Source organism: Ambystoma mexicanum, chromosome 6p, assembly GCF_040938575.1.
Source record: "Ambystoma mexicanum isolate Mex_15411 chromosome 6p, UKY_AmexF1_1, whole genome shotgun sequence".
Lineage (NCBI taxonomy): Eukaryota > Metazoa > Chordata > Amphibia > Caudata > Ambystomatidae > Ambystoma > Ambystoma mexicanum.
This window is the reverse complement of record NC_090935.1, coordinates 1,438,393,147-1,438,414,431: the sequence shown is the minus strand read 5'-3', so window position 1 is coordinate 1,438,414,431 and position 21,285 is coordinate 1,438,393,147. Positions and strand designations below refer to the sequence as shown.

Genomic DNA, 21,285 nt, shown 5'->3' with positions numbered 1-21,285 from the left:
CCTAATTGCCCCGGATTGGGCCAGGAGGACGTGGTACCCGGACCGTCTAGACATGTCCATCTGCCCTGCAATACGTCTTCCGCAAAGAGAGGATCTTCTCTCGCAAAAGGAAGGTCGGGTTCTCCATCCAGAGGTCAAGACACTCAACCTTCACGCATGGTTTCTGAGAGGTTGAGATAGAAGGATTGGGATCTTCCGCGTGACGTAATGGAAATCTTGCTTTCGGCCAGAAGACCAGCAACAAAGTCTTTGTACCAGTGTCGCTGGAACAGGTTTAGTAACTGGTGCAAAGACAAGGATGTGGACCCTTTCCAGTGTGACGCCCCAATGGTGCTCTCTTTTCTTCTACATCTAGCTAATCTGGGGCTCCAGATGGGAACAATCAAAGGATACCTTGCTGCGCTGTCCATTTTCAAGCGCTCCTCGGAAGAGGTTTCATATTTCAAAATACTGTTAATAATTCAATTCCTAAAGGGGCTTACTAATGTATACCCTCCAGTACCTTTTCATGTACCAATTTGGGACTTAAATTTAGTATTAAAATTCTTGACTTGCATACCTTTTGAGCCTCTGCACTCATGTCCATTGAGGCTTTTGACTCTAAAAAATGTCCTCCTTGTGGTTCTATCATCAGCCCGCAGGGTTAGCGAACTTCCGGCTCTCTCATGCAAACCACCATATACTATTATTTATAAAGATAAGGTAGTCCTTAAAGTTAAACCTTCATTCTTGTCAAAAGTAGTCTCAGACTTCCATTTGTCACAAAAAATAGTACTACCAACCTTTTATCCTCCTCATCTGGGCAAAGAAGAGGAGAGATTACACAGGTTAGATCCCAAAGGGGCTCTTAGTTTTTACATCTCAAGGATGGCTAAATTGAGACAAGATGACCAACTGTTTGTGGGTTATACTGGTCATAAATTAGGCTCATCTGTAACAAAACAGACCATTTCCCGCTGGATCATATTAGCCATAGTTGAATGCTACAGAGTAGCGGGAAAAGAACCACCAGATGGGCTTTGTGCCCATTCTACAAGGGGAATGGCTACTTCTGCGGCTCTAAAGAGGGGAGTGCCAGCAGCAGATATTTGTGCAACTGCAACCTGGAAAACACTGCATACTTTTGTTAAACATTATTGTTTGTACACTGCTTCCTTTAACAAGGGTTTATTTGCAAAGGCAGTTCTGCGTTCTGTCCACGAAAACTGAAATTAGTACTCCTGCCTCCAAAAATTGATACTGCTATGGGAGCCTATCACAAGATGAGGAATACGTGGGAGGACACAATCCATTCGAAGAACAAGTTGCTTCCCAACAGTAACGTTCTTTCGACTGGATGTTCCTCCCACGTATTCCTCATCGACCCTCCCATCCTACCCCACAGTACAGTTTACGTTTCTTACACTTTCCTCTCATGAAGAATGTATCGGTCATGGGACACGCCTCGGTGTTCCTCCCTATTAATCTATTCACATCCTTCCCCACCCCAACGTCGAACTTCGACACTCGACGCCGGCTGGAGAAGAAATCGACCGTCGGCTGCTGCACGACGGATTTGGGCCTCGGAAGGCCGCTGGCCTCGGCCCGGGCCTTGGAAGGCCTCTGGCCTCGGCCCTGCAAGTAGGGAGAGTTAGGGGTGGTACATACTCTGCACTCTTGGTATATAGGTACACCTTATACATTTCCTACACTTAACTGCCCGCTGTCTCAAGGTGCGTATGGAGGGTACCCTTTTTCAATTCTGCCCCAAGTGCAATCGCAAATACCCTTGGGTCGACAGGCACCCCACGTGCAATCTCTGCTTGCCGAGGGACCACCCCGAAGCGAACTGCAGAGCATGTAGTAGGTTTAAACCTAAGACACTTAAGGACCGTTCGAAGCGTTGGGCCCACCACGCCAGGCAGGCGGCCATGGCAGCGGAGGGCGCCTTCAGCGATGGCAGCAACGCCGTACTTTCGGACGACAAGGGCATTACGGTGTCGAAAGACAGCCGAGCGCAGGACCCCGACCTCGGAAGGTCGTCCGGCAGGGCGGCTATGGGGAAGACCCCCGGCGACACAAGCGCTTCACATACTACACACACTAAACACACTAAGTCCAACCGAGACTGGACGACGTCGAGTTCTCGGAAAGAGGCACAAACAGAACGGTCCGATTCGGTGTCCTCTGGGCACTCTCGATCAAGATCGCCGCATGACTCCAGGCAATCATCCACTCTTGCCAAGAGTGCCTCGCTCCCTAGGCTAACAGAAGTTCGATCGTCGGAAGACGAAGACGACTTCCACCCCCAGGCCGCGCTCCAGGAGTCGGAGCCCGCAGTTAAAGCCAGCGAGGCCCCACTCTCGAAGGACAGGGACACCACTCCCGATCCTTGATGCCAGGCGTCGAAAAAATCCGGAGTCACTAAGGGACAGGGAAAACATTTTTCAACGCACGGGGAGGGGGGAAAACAGCAGAAGAAACTACCTGTGCATTCTTCCACACCTATGAAACACTCCACTCCCCCTAAACAGACAGACAAAACCAGGTCTGCTGATAGGTCTACAACCAGCAAAGCTACTCAAGATAAATCCCATAGACTTGCTGAGAGAGTCATTCCCAGTTCCAAAGAATGGTCCAGTGAAGACATAGATAGGGTCATGTCAAGAATGTCTTCTTTGGCTGATTTTTATGATAAAAATCCAGAACATTTCCTCTCGTATGATCCACAAGGGGCCACACCCTCAGGCTCTACTGATCCTATCCCCCCGAGTAAAAAGCCCCGGTTTGAAACTCCGATGAGGTCAGAACTCTTCGAGGTACAACCTTACGCAAGACCATACTCACGGTATCAAGGAGAGGCTTCCTTTGGTGAGGACCAAGAATTTGGTATGATAGAAGAGCAAACCTGGGACGGGCTACTATGGGGATGATGAGGACCAGGAAGAAGAAGAGGATGACCCGGAAACATACAGAGTAGATTCCCCGGTAGAGAACGAAGCCCCCGGTTACCGACTCCCCGGTTGATAACCAACCCCTCCTAAATGAGGTTCTCGCTCGCGCAGCAGAACATTTCCACATTGACACCCACAGTGTCCAGGAGGAAAGGGACTTCGCAGAAGAGTTAGTGGGAGAAAGGAGGCCTGTTGCCCAGACCATCCCTATCCTTAAGTCCATTCAGCAGAGAATAGATCCGTCCCTGGTGAACCCGAACCTCACCAGAGCAGTCAATCCCAGGGTTGAAAAACCTTACAGGGCGGCCCAGTCTGACCCTCTCTATATAAGAGGACATCTGAAGCCAGACTCCCTAGTTGTCACCAACACTCGTAAGAGGGCTGGGACACCCTTGTCATCGTCAGAAGCTCCTCCCGACAAGGAGAGCAAAAAACTATACGGTTTCGGCAGGAAAGTAGCCTCAACGTCCGCCTATCAAGCAAGGATTGCTAACTCCACCACCCTGTTGGCCAGCTACAACTGCCATCTGTGGGAAGAAGTCGCGGGCACTCATAGCCTCTGCTCCTGAACCTTTAAAGGGCCAGTTAGCTCGGATTTCCGCAGAGGGTAGGGCCGTGTCTGGTTGCATTTTGAAAGCAACCTTCGATGCCGCGGACAACGCAGGCAGATTGATAGCGGAGGGCACTGTTATCAAAAGACATGCATGGTTACGGCAGTCTGATTTTAAGGCAGAAACCCAGGCATCATTGTTGGACAAACCGGTGGAAACCGATCTGTTTGGTAAGGCGGTCGAAGACGCACTGAAAAATGCCAAGGACGAATACGAGACACTCAAGTCACTTGGCCAGTTAACCAATAAACCCCCTAACCAGAGAGGGAATAGTAATTTTTGTCGCCCACGCGGCCAAAATTCCCAGAGAGGATCTAACTATTCCCAGGGGCAGGGTACACAGTGGAACAACAACCAACAGTCTACCCAGGGTTACGGCAGGGGTAATAGGAGAGGTCGTGGTAAAAGCAGAGGCAGCCCCAGCAAGGGAGGCGGCACGCCTCCACCAAAGCAGTGACGCTCAGTTCAGGGTCCCTTCTCACGCAACCCCAGTAGGGGGACGCATTTCCAACTTCACCCAGGCTTGGGAAGGGATCACATCAGACAGGTGGGTACTGTCAACAGTATCCACAGGATATTGTATATAGCTACTGCAGTGTCCCCGGAACCATCCTCCACGACAAAGGGTACACTCCTTAGAACATCAGAAGATTCTCCTTGAGGAGATCGCTATTCTGCTACAAAAGGACGCGATGGAACTCGTCCCGGGACACCAGGTAAACAAGGGTATTTATTCAACTTGCTTCCTTGTGCCAAAGAAAGACTTGACAATGCGCCCAGTATTGGATTTACGGCCTGCCAACAAGTATGTCAAGCCCCAAAAATTTCGTATGACCACGCTACAAGAGGTAATCCCCCTCCTAAAAAAGGGGGATTACATGGCAACCTTGGCTATGAAAGATGGTTATTTTCATATTTCCATGTTCCCAGCGCACAGAAAGTACTTGAGCTTCAAGGTGGACAGTCGACACTACCAATTCAAGGTACTGCCCTTCGGGATAGCTTCAGCACCAAGGGTATTCACCAAGGTACTGGCGGTGGCGGCTGCACACCTACGCAGGGAGGCAATCCCGGTGTACCCTTATCTGGACGACTGGCTCATAACGGGGGAAACCCCAGGAATTTGCAGGACAAACATTCAAAGGACTATCAACCTCCTCCACGAGTTAGGCTTCTCAATCAACGAGAAGAAGTCAAGCCTGGTGCCAAACACCTCCAAAACAATTCCTAGGAGCAATCCTGGATACCCAAGAGGGGTTGACCTTTCCTTCAGAAGAAAGAATTCGGAATATACTACTGCAAATTCCGCATTATCAGTCCGGTCAACAAATAACGGTACGCAAAGCAATGCGTTTACTGGGCATGATGGCGTCATGTATTTAACTGGTCCCCCACGCGCGCCTGCGCATGCGTCCCATGCAGGAATGGTTGGCGAAACAGTGGTCTCAGGCAAGTGGTCACTGGGACGATCTAGTGGTCGTTTCGCCAACACTGGTACAAAGCCTTCACTGGTGGACAAGAGAGAATCTCGCACAGGGGAAACCCTTTTACGATCCCGAAGTACAGGCAGTAGTCACTACAGATGCATGTCTGACGGGGTGGGGAGCTCACCATCTCCACCACACAGCTCAGGGTCTTTGGTCTCACTCAGTGGCCAAGAACCACATCAACCTGCTAGAGCTTCTGGCAGTATTCAGAGCGCTTCAGGCGTTCGAGCCCCACCTACTAAACCTGTCAGTGCAAATCTGGACGGACAGCACAACAGCCATGTTCTACCTGAACAAGCAAGGAGGGACTCGCTCGCCAAATCTGTCCAAGCTTGCCCAGAAAATCTGGATATGGGCACTCAGACGGAACATCTTCCTGTCATCACAGCATGTTCCAGGGGAGCTCAATTCCCTAGCGGATGCTCTGAGCAGAGACTCCCTCCCAGAGGAACACGAATGGGTTCTACACAGAGAGGTCGTAGAAGATATCTTCTCTCAGTGGGGTTTCCCCACTATAGACTTATTCGCCACAAGTGAAAACAGACAATGCCCAGGATTTGCATCCAGGTTCCCCCAACCAGACTCCCAGGGGAACGCCCTGTGGATGAACTGGTCAGGGATGTTTGCGGACGCTTTTCCACCAACTCCTCATCAGGAAAGTGGTGAACAAGATGAACAGGGAATCGATGACGCTCGTCCTAGTTGCTCCCATGTGGGCAAGACAACCGTGGTTCCCACACCTACGCAGGATGGCGGTGTGCGAGCCCATCAAACTTCCAGCGTGGTACAACCTACTGTCCCAGCACCAAGGTCAAACAGTGCACCAGCAACCCAACTCAATGAACCTGGCAGCATGGCTCCTGAGGTCATAGAGTTTGGACATCTCAATTTGCCACAGAGGTGTATGGACATCTTAAAGGAATCTAGGAAACCAAACACAAGGCACTGTTACTTTGACAAGTGTAAGAGGTTTATCTGGTGCCAGAGTAGACAAATCAACCCGGTTGATTGCACTCCTTCCACTATTGTTACATACATGCTCCACCTGCCGGATGCAGGTTTGGTTTTTAACTCACTGAAAGTACACCTAGCAGCCCTGTCGGCTTACACCACTTCCCATAGCAAGGTTTTGTGGTGGAAAGTACCAGTAGTTAAAGCCTTCATGGAAGGAGTAAAGAGACTTCACCCTCCTATTTCAAACCCACCACCAGGATGGGACCTTAATGTTGTGCTAGCCAAGCTCATGGGGCCCCCCCTTTCAAACCCATGCATAAAAGCAGTCTCAAACACCTGACTTATAAAACGGCCTTCTTAGTAGCTATTACTTCTATAAGAAGGGTCAGTGAAATTCAGGCTCTGTCAGTGCAGGATCCCTTCTTTACTGTCCATACAGACAAACTGGTTTTACGCACACACCCTAGGTTCTCACCTAAATTTATATCAAAATTCCATGTAAACCAGTCCATCGAGCTTCCGGCTTTCTTCCAGGACCCGCAAAGCTCGGCTGAGGTGAAACTACACACCCTAGATGTGCGTAGGGCGGTCCTCTATTATGTAAATAAAACCAGACCGCTAAGAAAAACAGATCAACTGTTTGTCTCCGTAGCTACAGGCAGAGAGTGGGATCGTGTCTCTAAAGGTGCCATCTCGAAGTGGATTATTAACTGTATCCAACTGTGTTACTCACTCTCTGAAAGAACTCTGCCTTTCACGCCAAGAGCCCACTCTCCTAGAGGCATTGGGGCCACTCTGGCTTTTATTGCAAATGTACCCCTTGACACCATTTGCAAAGCAGCTACTTGGAGCTCTATTCACACTTTTACTCAGCATTACTGCATTGACACCATTCCAAGGCAGATACACAAGTGGGACACGCGGTTCTAAGACACTTATTTGCTCATGACCCTTCTCACATCCCACCTCCTTCTTCAGGTACTGCTAGCTAATCTATGCACAGCATGTGATCTAAGCAGATTCCACAAGCCTCAGAAGGGATACATTACTCACCGTAATCGTATTTCTGATGCTTGTATCTGCTTAGATTCACATGCGACCCACCCTTCCTCCCCTCTGAGAGAAGGCGCATGATTGCTTGTAGTCTTACCTTTCTGTCTATCTGCTTGGATTATCTGTACTCGCGCTACTCCTCATGCTACCTCATGTCAGAAAAAATACAATCTGAGGATCCTAGACGCGTTAGGGATGTTGGGTACAGTGGACGTCACACTAGGGATAGTATTACTGGCACGCCCTATGTCGACGCCCATTTTCGACTTTCGAAAAACAAACTGTAATACTCCGCAGCTTCCACTAGATGTCGGCCTATGCACAGCATGTGAATCTAAGCAGATACAAGCATCAGAAATACGATTACGGTGAGTAATTTATCATATATATATATATATATATATATATATATATATATATATATATATAATCGAAAAAAACAGAACTGAAGCAACAGGCGCGGCTCAAGCTATTTATACCATCGGTGATGTCGACAGAGTACGGAGTACGTCGAGGGACAATCGACGCCACGACCGCGAGCACAGCGCCCTTTGCCGAGAATTCTTTTTTCCGAAGCAGCGAAGCTGGAGATAACGAATTATCACAAGATGAGGAATACGTGGGAGGAACATCCAGTCGAAAGAACGTTACAGTTGGTAAGTAACTTGTTCTTCTGATCGACAAGAGAAGCCCCGGAAAGGACTTCTTGCCATGGATTAGTGGGACCAACTAATCCCGAGACGAACTTTGCTGGAAGACCTTCCCCAACTGGCTGTACTTCCTGGCTGCTGCTGGAACCGAGTGTCAAGGGTCGAGAAATGTGTAAGTGCAACCTCCTGTAAGCCGGCCAAAAGCTCCAGGAGTCTCCTGAGGGCCCTCCTGAAGCAGGACGGCCCAAGCTAGAGTCACCTCACCAGAGTGCTGGGCTCAAGGAGTGAAGGAAGCCCAACCGGTGTCCAAGATCCGCGTTGGTGCTGTTTACTGAGCGTTGAGAACGAGAAGTGCAGCTGATCCTCAGAACGCTCGTAGCTGCCGCCGACCTTTGAATTGCTGTGCAGGAGTCCTCCAGACGTCCTCCCTCTTGTCCCCACGACCGAGGCCCAGGAACACAGGATCTGCATCACTGCAACCATACAGAAGCCAGCTGGATCCTCTTCTTCTAACCAAAGATACTGTTCTGACTTTGGGTAATTAACTCTTTGTCTGTAGTTCTGCTATTCTCAGTTGAGACTTGCAGTAGCTGCTTTTCTAGAGTTTATTGTAGCTCTAACTTTCACAAGTGTAACAGTTTGTGGCTCTACAGGGATTTTTCTTCAACAAACTCTTACTTTGTGCAAGACTCTGCTATCTAAGAAGTGCCTTTGGCTCCATAGACTTTGCTCCAATTGACTTTGGCTGTCCTGGCTCCCTACAGACTCTTCTAGTCCATTGACTTTGATACTTACTGTCCCTCATAGGTGATACATTGGTTCTTAACTAATATTGCTGGGAAAGTTATTTTTTATTTGGACTTCATTGGGTGATTTAAAAGTGCTTACATGCTCTCAGATCCTGTTTAACCTTTCCTTTCTACCAACCTCAGAATTTGCAAAGTCAAAAAGTGATATATAAATGCCATTACTGTCCTAGTTAGTGAAGTCACCTCAGGTTGTAGGAAGTCTGTATGAAGCATCTCTAAAGAGTTACTTGCTTTGCCTTGATTCTGAGAAAGTATTTTGAAGTGCATTTTTTACTGTTGCACATTGCCCTTTTTAACGAATGCTTATTTAAAACTGACTTAAATAATTATTTTACTAGAAAACCTTGTGTGAGTGTTATTTGGATACTTGTATTGGTGAATTTCAATGCTACAGCTCACATTTACCCCTCTTGACATAAGTCTGGCTGCTCAGTCACAGTACCAACTTGTGTAGTACAAACCTATACCAATAGGTGGGTTAATACCAAGAGGACCAGGGTTGTGTAGTCTCCCACAGGGTTACTACATCAATGCTTGCTTAACACTGACCCAGTTTTCTGTGCGACAGGAACTCCGAAGAGTATTTCTTTCCTTTGACTGGTGGGAACAACCAGTCCCAATACTAACTTTGATTTGAGCCATCGCCCGAGATCCTGTGAGTTTCCAGAGCTGCAGAACCCCATTACCAGGAGACCTGCTGCCCATTTTGAGTGCATCGTCGTGGAAAGACCGAATCCGTCCAAGTTACGTCCCGTTCCCTTTCCTCCATACTGTATGGGCGTCCCTTCCAAGGGACGGGAGACTGAACCTTTTTCACCAGAAAAAACCTTTTTCTCTTGGAATTTAGAGGTGCGCGGGGGTGCGGCCCAGGGACCATGCGCTGCCCTGACTTCGCCCTCTGGCGCCACACCTCAGTCCCCTTTTCCGCGTCGACAGGGAACGGGCCGAATTCATTAGCACTCCTGGGTTTGGCTTCGGCCATGTAATTCCACGAACGGATAGTTCTTCTTTGTCTTTTTTGTCTTATCTATCATTCAGGTACTCGGTCCTCAGGTGTCCCGCTCCTCCCTGGCGCATGTCGACTTCTACAGGGTTCAGCAGGTGTCCATCCTGCAATGGGCTCTTGCCAACTTCAGACCCCCACGCCCTCTGCCTACGTTGCCTTGGCCCAGACCACTGTTGGCATTCATGTTCGTCGTGTGACTCGCTGTCCTCGAAGGCGCTGAAGAACAGACTAGCCAGGTGGATGGAGCACTTGCAGAGGTCGCCTCCAGAAGATCTCAAGAACTTCATGAAGCATCGATCCAGGCCCAAGGTAGGGCCGATATTTTCCAGCGCACCACGGAAAGGAGACGCCTTCCCAGGGACTCTACAGCGCGGGAGGGACCGGCCAGGTCCTTCTACCGGCACATGCACCGAGGCTGCTGCAGCTATCAGCCTTTGGGTCGAGGGATCCTCGGATCCTCCCTGGCGCAGTGTTGAGGGACCGGAAGGTTCTTGTACCGGGTCTACAACCAAGGGGCTCCACCCATTAACCGGCACCATGGCCGCGGGGCTATGCCCCAACACCGGCAATACGTCCGCGGGGCTACACCCTAATACTGGCAATACGTCCGAGGGGGTGCCTAAACGCAGCTCTACTGACCCCTGGGTCGAGGGTGTCACACCTACCGGGCCAAGGCCCGAGGAGCAGGGTAGACCTCATGATCCACTCGCAAGAGTCTTGGACGAGGCCGGGCCCAGCGGGCCAAGACCCATGTCACAGGCACGTGGCAGGCAGCTCGACAAAATGGCCACAGCACCAGAAAGGGGCGCCATTCCAGGAATTCGACGAAGAACAAGTGTCAGGTGGGACTGGCCTCAACCAGGTACGTGGCCTACAATCTACCCCTCATTTGCGCAGGGCAGCTTTCCTTTGCGTCCATATGGACAGGGTATGCAGCGGCTCCAGCAGCGCCGTGCTACTTTGTCAGCACCCCCTGCCACCTTTGGCCAGTGAGGAGGTGCTCTTTGAGAAGTTCCTCGGCCTCATGCGGTCCCCTCAGATGGGGGTTACCATCAGGGAAGTCATCCCCGTCATGCTAGCGGCACCACAGACTCCTCCATCGGGCCCCCAGACCCTGCTGCAGCTGCCTCCTCCGGCTCCACAGCCAACTGCACAACCTCTGCCGCCTCCTCAGCCTCCGGCTGCGGTCCCTGTACCCCAGCCTCTGGCGCCATCTACTCCTCCAGATCCGCAGGATCCGGATGACGAGGAGGATCCGGACACGCCACCCTCAGCCAGGGCCTTCCACAAACGTCTTGCTGGCCTGGCGGAGTACCTGGGCCTCCCCAACCCGAGGTCGAACAGCCGGCAGAGGGGGTTCTGGCTGAAGTCCTCACGCGACGCCCCTCTGCCAACACGGGGATTCCACTGCAAACCTATGTAGTCTCCCTGGCCAAGAAGGGTTGGCTCAAGCCCCACTCGGTCCAGCCGGTCAATCGAGTACAGGCAGATGGAGGGGGATACACTCTTGCTCTTGACCCATTCTCAGCCGCACTCCTCTGTGATTGCTGCGGCAGAGGAGGAGGCTGAGGACGACTGAGGCTTGGAGTACATACTCCAAGCCTCAGTCGCCCTCAGCCTCCTCCTCTGCGGCGCTGCTAGGCAAGGAGGGGAAGATCTTGGAGGTGTACGGCAAGAAAATCTACTCCAATGCATCCTTGCACCTTCGTCAGGCCAACGCAGATGCCATGCTGGCTGGCGCCAACCAAAGGTTATGGCGGGAAATTGCAAACTTCCTCCCGGAACTCCCCACCCAGTGCCAATCACGCTTTAAGGCTGGGCTAGCTGAAGCCAAGCTCGAAGCGCATAACTTAATGGAATCCACAGTGGCTCATATCACAGTGGCTCATATTGATACCTCAGGCCGTGCCATCTGCATTGCCACGGACATGAGAACACCCTGGCTCCGGGCAATGAAATTTGACCCAAATGTCCAGGAGCGCCTTCTAGATCTACCGTTCGTTGGGGGGGTGGGTGGGATACGGACCTCTTCCACTCATCTAACACAGAGCTGGACAAAAAAACAGCTCACAAACGGCAAAGTCTCTATCCACTCTTACAAAGACCACGCCCAAATCGTACACCCAATCTCAGCAGCGCTCGTAGAAAAGGGTCGTACGTATGGAGGGTACCGCGGCTTCCAGGAACGCAGATCCAGGCAGCCGGACAGCTCGCTGTCTCAGAACCGGCGCAAGCAACAAAAGGGGGATGGGGTTGGTAAGGGCTTTTTCCAGTCCCCCTCCTCAGCGTCGGCCTCCGAGGTGAAAAAGGCATGACACGCCCCTTTGGGTCCACGTGTCTACGGTGGGGGCAGGCTTGCTCTCCATGCACATTTCTGGCACCAGAATTTCGCGGACCCCTGGATGCTCTATGTAGTATCCACGGGGTACCCCTTCCTATCCCAGCCTCTCCTGCCTTCTCCCCTCCCCGCCACTCCCACAGGTTGGGACAGCAACTCTTTTGGCAGAGATCCGGTCGCTCGTAGAGAGCCAGGCAGTGGAGGAAGTTCCAGCCTCCCAGTGAGGCTTTGGCTTTTACTCCAGGATTTTTGCCATACAGAAGAACAACCAGACGGGCCTGAGAGTTGTGCTGGACCTTTCCACCCTCAACCTCTCCCTACCCCTGCAAAAATTCAAGATGGTTACGCTAGCTTTTATAGCAGAGACATTGGACAAGGGAGACTGTATGTGCTCCCCGGATCTGAAGTACGTGTACCTACACGTCCCAATTTGGCAGCCCCATTGTTCTTTCCTCCAGTTCAGGATCATGGGCTACCATTTTCAATATAAAGTCCTTGCATTTGGCCTCAACTCGGCCCCCAGGGTAAAGACCAGACTCATGAACACTGTGGCGGCCCTCAGAGTGCACGGCTTCCACATCTACCCATACCTCGATGACTGGCTCGTCGGGGCTACTTCTCTGGAAGCGGTTCGCCACTCTTCCCATGCCCTTATGAACACACTGCACAATCTGGGCTTCTCGCTCAACCTCAAGAAGTCACAGCTGTAGCCTACGCAGACTGACATTCCTGGGCCTCATTTGGCGCACATGCTCCGAGAGGGTCTTCCCGTTGGAGGGCAAAATCTCGGCCATCAAGTGGGCCGCCACCCACTCCCTCAGCAGATAGGTGACCTCGGCATGGTGATACCAACATCTCCTGGGTCTACTGGCAACGGTCCTATTAGCCGTGCCGCACGCAAGACTAAGGATGAGAAGGATTCAGCTGCACTTTGCGGCCTCATGGAATCAGGAGCGGGGCTCGCAATCCAAGATCATCAACGTTCCTCTATCTCTCCACCTGGACCTAACATGGTGTTCCATGGACTGCAACCTACGGAAGGGCAAGCCCTTTCGGCCGCCCTCTGCGCAGGCCACCATCACCACAGACTCCTTGCTCGAGGGCTGGGGAGCCACCCTGGACGATCTGTCGGTCCACGGCACCTGGACTCGACAGGAGCAAGAATACCACATCAATTGGTTGAAGCTGAACACAATCTGGCGAGCATTCCTATCACTTCTCAAGGACAAGTTTGTCCTCATCCAGACAGACCACTCGACCAGCATGTACTACGTCCACAAGCAGGGAGGCACCAGATCCCCCTCCTCTGTGCAGACTGACGATCAGCCTGTGGGAATGGGCCCTGGACCTGGAAAACATTTACCTCTCTGCAGTCCACCTCCCGGGGGAATCCAACCTGGAAGCGGACAGGCTCAGCAGGCTGGGAGCGGACAATTATGAGTGATAGCTAAATTACCTCGTTATTCAGGAGATCTTCAACAGGTGGGGTCACCCCAAAGTGGATCTCTTTGACTCATGGCACAAAAAGAAGTGTCCCCAGTCAACATCCTGGCAAGGTCAGTGCCCCGGCTCTCTGGGCAACGCATTTCACCTCCAGTGGACCGGCATTAAAGCCTATGCCTTTCCGCCTACTCCTCTGATCCACAAGCTAATTTGCAAGATTAAGGAGTCTCGCCGACTCCTCATTATTCTGATAGCTCCATGGTGGCCGGTCAGGCCATGGTTTTCGAGCTACTCACCTTCTCGGAGGTGCCCCCGATAAACCTTCCGACGGGCCCAGCACATCATCTTGCGCAACAGGGGGGCAGAATCATCCACCCTGCACCAGGGAAATTAGCCCTCACAGCGTGGTACCTGAGTAGGTGACGCTTCGCCACCTTAGCCTCTCGCAGGTCAATCTGGAGATCATACAAGGCGCCAGGAGCAAAGCCACCAGGGCCCAGTACAAAAGCAAATGGACCAGATTCTGCCAATGGGCAGACTCCAAGGGAATTGACCCCTTGGCTTGCACTTTGCACGACGTGCTCTCCTTTTCGGCGCACCTCGTTTATTCAGGCGTACAGGTGGACACCTGCCGCACATACCTTGCAGCCATTGGGGCTTACAAGAACTCGGGAGGAAGGAATTTTTTCCTCCTCCAACCCTATCGACGAGAAACATCTGATGGGTTTCGCTAGGCTCTACCTGCCTGTCAAGAGACCCCAACCTTGTGTGGGACATTAATATAGTCTTGTGCGCCCTCGCGCACCAACCATTCGAGCCAATGCCGTCTGTGGACATCAGGCTGGTCACCATCAAGACGGCTTTACTCGTCTTACCTCGTCTCCCAGAGTCAGCGAGATCCAGGCGCTGGTCGCCTCTGTACCATATACCACCTTTCACAAGGACAAGGTAGTCATGCGGATGAACCCGGCATTTCTGCCCAAGGTTCCATCTGCTTCCACTTGAACGAGGAAATAGTCCTTCCAACGTTCTTTCCCGAACCCAAGGACTAAACACAGAGTGCTGCACTGCCTTGATGTCCGGCATGCCCTAAAATTCTACTTGGACAGGACCAAGGGCTTCAGCAAATCGGACGCCCTGTTTGTCACTTTTGGGGCTCGAGGCCAGGCTATCGGGCCTCTAAGGCTTCCATATCCAGCTGGATGGTCTCTGCCATCAAGGAAGCGTACGAGGGTCGGCACAAGCCACTTCCGGCCAACATGCATGCCCACGCAATCGGGGTCAAGGCAACGGCCATCGCATTCCAGCGCCATGTCCCTTGGCAAGTCATAAACAGGGCGGCCACTTGGGCCTCTCCCTCGGCTTTCTGTAAGCATTACTGTTTGGATGCCGGCTCTAGATCTGATGCAACCTTCGGAGAGGCGGGTCTCAGGAGCTTGTTTGCTTAAGGGGGGTCTCCTTTCCACCCTGGTGCTACATTCAGTTGTAATCGCCCATACAGTATGGAGGAAAGGGGACGGGACGTAAGAGTAATTATAAGTTACTCACCGTAGTGACTAATGTACTCTTAGTCCATAGTACCCTTTCCTCCATACGTCCCACCAACCTCCCCCCTAATAATACTGGTTTCATTAGGCAATGTTAAATCTATTGTCAACGCGTCAATGGGGACTGAGGTGTGGCGCCGGAGGGCGGAGTCTGGGCAGCACATGCTCCGTGGGCCGCACCCCTGTGCGCCTCTAAATTTGAAGGGGAAGAAGGTTTTTTCTGGTGAAAGGTTCCGTCTCCCGTCCCTTGGAAGGGACACCCATAAAGTATGGAGGAAAGGGAGCTGTGGACTAAGAGTACGTTAGTCACTACAGTGAGTAACTCATAATTTTTTGAGCCCTCAAAGACGCTCCAGAAACCCAATACAAATCGTCCAGACCCCCTCATCAGAGTGTGGGAATACAGTAACCGAAGAAGATTGACCGGGCGAATCACATCATTTGTTGGTGCTGCAGAAAAGGCACCAAAACCTCAGAGGGACCAAAGACGTTGATGAAGGCCGTGCCAGAGGTTCTCCCTCGACTGCTGCTGAGAGATCTCGTCCATTGTCCTGCCTTTTGTCATCAGACCAAGGAATCCAGAGGTTGGGTCCAGAGCTGCAACATCATGGAGCATTCACCACGAACGTTTTCTTCAAACCTAAGGTACTATGGGGAACAAGGTATTGCTTACCTTATTCCAGAATGTTGCTCCAGAGCGTTGGAGCGCCCATGGAGGTGTCCAGGGCAACCCCCCCTTACCCCTGACTCAAGCCGCTGCTTGTGTCCCTTTTTAGCGAGGTCTCCAACATTGGTTAAGCTTTCTTGTATCCTCTCTTCTAGAGACTAGACATTATCCACAGGAACCTTTGACTTCTGCTGCTTTTCAAGACTTCAAGCCTCTCCAAACTGCCTTTTAGCTATGGTTGGGTTTTGGACTTTAAAAGACCTGCTGTGCAGGAGAACTGCCTCTAGAACCTGAAGCTCTGCTAAGATGGATGGCACTAAACAACTGTTTTCCTTCCCAAAAATCTATGTGTATACTGACTAAATGCAATTACTGTATTACTTTGTTGGTGTGTGTTATTACCGATAGTACAGTAGACCTGTCAAATCCTGTAATCCTTGTATGCGTTCAGCAACTACCAACTAAGAAGTGGCCTTTTTAAAGTTTTGTGAAGTATACCTATGTGTGTTGGTTTATGGTGCAAACTATTTTAACAGTGACTCTTGTGTAAATATAATCTATATTTTAATATACATTTGAGTAATCGTTTCTTTGATGTGCATTACTAGCTAGGTTCAGTGTACTTACCTACAGCTCACATCTCCTCTTAAAATAAGCCTGACTGTGCTTCCACTCTACCAACGTCTCTGAGTAGAACACACTTATACTAAGAGTTGGGGGATCTACAAACCACTGGGATAGCTTACTAATGTCTTACCTCCAGGTGGGACTTTAGGCAAACTCCACTAACCATGCAAAGCTAGTAACATGCTTAGGTGCTTATGCATACAATTCCTAATATAACTGTAAACTGTTTCCTCCTCCCCCAGGACCAAAATGTCTTCGATTCTAAGAAAAAGGTGAAGCTAACTAATGCAGATGGGGTGGAGCATAAGCTTTCTAAGAAACAACTCCAGGCTATAGAGTTCAACAAAGCCTTGCTTGCTATGCATACAAACCAGGTACTGTAATGAAGAATATTGCCTGTCTGTGGTGAACGGGTCTGCAGCATTTCTTGTGAATTTCCATTATATTGTTCATGCGATTTGTGTATTTGGTTCCAAATCATTTAGCCCCCCTCCCCCCACTGAATTAGTTGATTTTAATGCTGACCGCCTTCAGTCTTCCAAGATAAATACATTGAGTGCCATTGGCATTGCGTAAATGCAAAATGTAATATTTATAGTGCTATAAAATGGCAAAACCATTGTGTACCTTCTTTCTAAGTTTTTCAGACTGGCGACACCCCCCAATTTCACACCCCCTCCTCCTTACCCCCGTCTTGACTTTTTTAAGCTTATTTATGAGGAGGGGACTACTACCGTAGCTGGCAAAAACCACGGTGACAGTGATTTGAGAAACTGATTTGGGATATTCATTTTACAAGGATGCAAACGGAGATTTGATGGGCAATGCCCTAGTATCGGGCATCCTCCATTCAGCAGGAACCACTTGGTGAATGAGGAGGTAGTGAATAGTGTATCACTTTTTGGCAATTTTATATAGGATGAATGACTGTCTTTTGCGTGAGTCTAAATGCTACTTTATATATATTCCCAAACAGTTATTGTCACATAAGCCTGTTTGTATGGCATCATTTGTTCTGTTATTTGCCTAGTATAGAAGACTGTACTTGTTTCATGATTCTTGTCCTTTTGTTTTTGTCATGTAGGCAGATCAGTGCCGCAAACTTTCCGCAGCTTTACAGTCAGAGAGTCCAGAGCACCTATTGCCAGTCCTAATCCAGGCTGCCCAGCTGTGCCGGGAGAAGCAGCATACAAAAGCTATTGAACTGCTTCAGGTGAGTGATTTGCTTAAATGTGCTTTAGTGACTTTCTTTGTTTAAGCTATTTACTCTGTTAGTGAGAATTCTCAGACATGTGCAAATTCCTCTCTCCCTTAGAGACCCCCAGCCCTTTTGCTGGACTCTAGGACTTTTTCATTTTTTCCTGGAAGGAGTGAGACCCTTTTTCCCCACTCTCATTTTTTTTAATGTGATTTTTAACTGTTTCTTTTGGTTTCTGCAGTCTGATAAACCCCATAGACATCTTTTTACATTGTGTCACACAGCACCTTCAGTGCAGTGGCACAGAGAAGTCTTTCAGATTTCCCCAAAGGTTTAAATACCTTTCTCTTGGATAACTACTGTTACCAAGAGCACTAAAGTGAAATTGACTTTACCTACCATTGTAACTTTTTAGACCCAGCACACACTATCTGGTGCTGGAGGGGTTACTTAGTATCCCCTTTGTCTAACTTCTCATGTAACATTTTTATGTTACCCTTTCTGCGATTAATGCCTGGTGGCAGTGGTTTACTTTTTACTACCGTGGTGTGTCTTTACCGCGGGCTGCGTTCGCAGCTGCAGTAAAGCACACTTGGGTGCCATTTTTGTCAAAATGGCCCTGGTCGTCTTTTTTCGCCATTTCTCTGTGGAAAGGTCCTTCTTGAGATTTACTCTGCGTGCCAAATCGGGTTTTATCCCTTTGTTCATTTTGTCTTTGGCGGAATTCACACGTGAAGCCCGCCTCTGGCTACAGGAGTCTGGTGGGGGCAGGAAGTGAGGGAGGTGCCTGAAACTCCCTGCGCTTAGTCTCCTAGGAGACTGTTTGACTGCCGGCTAGGCTGGAAGGAATTAGATAAACCTGCATAAAAGGCGAGGCTTTTTGGCTTGGAAGGCAGTCGACCACTTGACGAACGAATACGAAGAAGAGCTTGAAGAAGACGCCTGCTGCAACTCCTGGACAGTTGGTTTGCCTGGTGAAGCCCTGCTGCTGTGCTGTTTCGACTACAGGAGCCCTGTAAGGACGACTTCTTCCCTTGAGTTGGTGGGACCAATGAAATCCAAAGTAAGCCACCTGGACATCCTCTCGAAGCTGGTTGCACGTCCACTGCAGTTGCTGCTGGAACCGAAGAGCCAGGGAGAGGAACACCCGTTTGTGTGCGTTGCTTTTAAGCTGGCCAAGAGCTCCAGGAAGATCCTCCGGACACCCATAAAGCAGGACTGACCGAGCCTGAGCCAACTCAACAGAGTGCCTGACCCTAGATGCAAGGAAAGCCCATCTCGACAGCCAGAAACTGCAGTGGTGCTATTTGCGGTAGATGCAAGGAGCCGACACACCGAATTGCCACTTGTTTGAAGATTGTCGGTTGCTGTCGGTGTCCGTCCCATTGCAGTGCAGGAGTCCCCAGATGTCCTCCCTCTTGTCCCCACGACTGAGGCCCAGGAACACCAGGAGCTGCACAGGAACAGAAGTCCTCTGCTGCATTTTTCTTCGAACTAAAGGTACTGTAGTCTAGGAGAACTTACCTCTTGTTGTAGAGTTGCTTGCACCTTCTACTACTCACAAGGCTAACAGCTTATCAAGAAACCTTGAGTGTAAGTGTTTTATTTGGATACTTGTCACTGTGAATCTTTGTGTAAATCCCCTACAGCTCACATTGACCCCTCTTGAGATAAGTCTGGCTGCTCAGCCACACTACCAACCTGTGTAGTTCAGACTTAGACCAAAGGTTGGTTCCTATTGCCAGGAGGCTAAGGTTGTTGTAGTGCATATTAGGACAGTTTTTCTGAAGTCCAACTAAGGGCTTAGTGAAATCATTCAACTGAGGCAGTACAAGATTCCACTCTTTGTATAATACTGTACCAACTGAGTTCATGGTAGCGTAGACAGAGCAGCCAGGCTTAGAATAAGTACAAGTGAAATTGCCATACAAATGATGCAAATAAACAATGAAACACTGTGTATGTAAAAATAAATTATTTATTTAATACAGGTAGGCCCAGATAAATCTAGCGGTATGTAAGCACTAAAACATTATTTGAAATCACAGTATAAAAACACACTATACTTGAAAGTACACAGACCCAGGTATAGACCTTATTTGAAGTACCGAACAGTAGTTCCAGGGAAGTCAAAATCTTTTCATACACATTCAGTATAGGTGTTGGGCAAAGTTTGAATGCAGTACCCTCATGGAACACTACACAGAACTATGACTACAGGTATAGGCAAACCAACCTTTGGTATACGTTTGTACTACAGTTTTAGTAGCATGTTGAGCATCCAGGCTTATCTCAAGAGGGGAAATGTGAGCTGTAGTGGAGTTACACAGAGATTCAAAGTTATTCAAATAAACTTACACTCAAGGCTTCTTGCATAAACAATTATTAATTTATCAGTTATAAAGCCTTCTTCAGAAGGGAGCAATATAATAGTAACACACAAATACACTTCAATACTGTGCACTCTAAGTTTCTGAATCAGACAAGATGTTACGAAGTTCGTTGGTCGTGTAGAGTATGAACAACCACTCTGTCCCCAAGAAACACCCTGACCGATTTAGTTATATGGTCAGTGTGAATATTAAGGCCACAGGTGGAAGTCCGGAAAACCAGGACGCGGGAACAGCCGGAAGAACCCCTTGAGCGCTGCAAAGCAAGATACAGTGGTTAAGCAAAGAAACAGGGCCCGAATGCCTCCATGTACATAAACCCCCCGATTACCAGAATACCTGTGAGAACTTGGGTCAAGGCGTGGGTCTCCTATCTTAGGCTGGGAATGTGCTGTAGGGTAGAACAGGCAACCACCTATTTGCAGGACCGAGGTCCTAGCCAATGAAATGCTTAAGCAAGAGGAGTCCGTGGAGCAGGCGTGAGTCGGTAACAGGCAAATCCAAAAGTACTTGTAGGTTTAAGCAAGAGGAGTCCGTGGAGCGAGCCGAGGTCAGAATCAGAGCAGGTCCTTGAACGAAGAAAGAACGTCACGTGATCCAAAACTAAACAGTTGTGAAGCAACGCCTTCGGTTCACCGACTCCTTTTATCCTTGGAAGGGACGCACGTATAGTCACGTGTGACGTGAACCGAAAGCGTTGCAATGCTGCTAGGCAACCAAAGTCACGTGATCCGTGAAGCGCCGGGAAGCGCCGGTCTCCGCAAAGGATGTGAGTTCCTGAAGTGACGGAGCCTCCAGTTGATCTGCCACCGCCGTGAAGGGCGATAAACACCCGCTCCCCCAAACATGCCCTGCCGTGCCCTGATGTGTGCGACGTGAGTGGGGGGCATGATGCACGAGTGTCGGGGAGTGCGGGAATGGGTAGACAAGGAGGGGCGAGTGGGGAGGTGTGTCCGTGGTCTAGGAAGTGGTGTGACACAAGACCCTTTTGGGATGGCCCCCAGACACAACCTACACCCACAGGTGACTTCAATAGCTAGGGTGCTGGGGACATTAATACCTCACTGTTGGCATTCAGAACACTCTTAATAAGTAGGTAAAAGGCAAAGGTTATTAGAACACAAGAGACCACAAATGTTTCTAAGCAGGGCAATTGCTTTTAGATTATGATGCTCTTAATTCTATAGGCTAAGCCAAAGTCAATGGGCAAATGTCTTGCATAGGATAAAGCACTTCTAGCAGATGGAAAAGTCTTTGCACAAATTCTTAGGAGTCTTTGATGAAAAGAAGAATCAAATGTAGGGCCACATGCTGATTAGACTTTTGAGTTGCAGAAGTTTAAACACTTCTACAGTAAGAGGTAAGTTCACTTAGACTTATTTTACAGTACCTTGGTAAAGAAGAAAAAGATGCAGCTGATTTCTGTTTCTGTGCAGCTCTGCAGATCTCGCTGTTCCTGGGCCTCAGTCGTGGGGACAAGAGGGAGGACGTTGGGGAACTCCAATGCACTGGGACTGTCAAAACTGGCAACTGGCAAACTTCACTTTCAGTGGCTGTTTTCGCGTTTCAGCT

General features: G+C 49.7%; 1 protein-coding gene across 1 annotated transcript in view; it reads left to right on the top strand.

Moving 5' to 3' along the window:
- The window catches only part of SRP72 (signal recognition particle 72), a 448,841-nt gene that overhangs the window by 232,405 nt on the left and 195,151 nt on the right, over positions 1 to 21,285 (top strand). The window contains exons 10-11 of the mRNA XM_069626163.1: positions 16,368 to 16,499; positions 17,210 to 17,338. Of these exons, the coding sequence (XP_069482264.1) occupies positions 16,368 to 16,499; positions 17,210 to 17,338 (261 nt within the window). The remainder of the gene's footprint in view (positions 1 to 16,367; positions 16,500 to 17,209; positions 17,339 to 21,285) is intronic.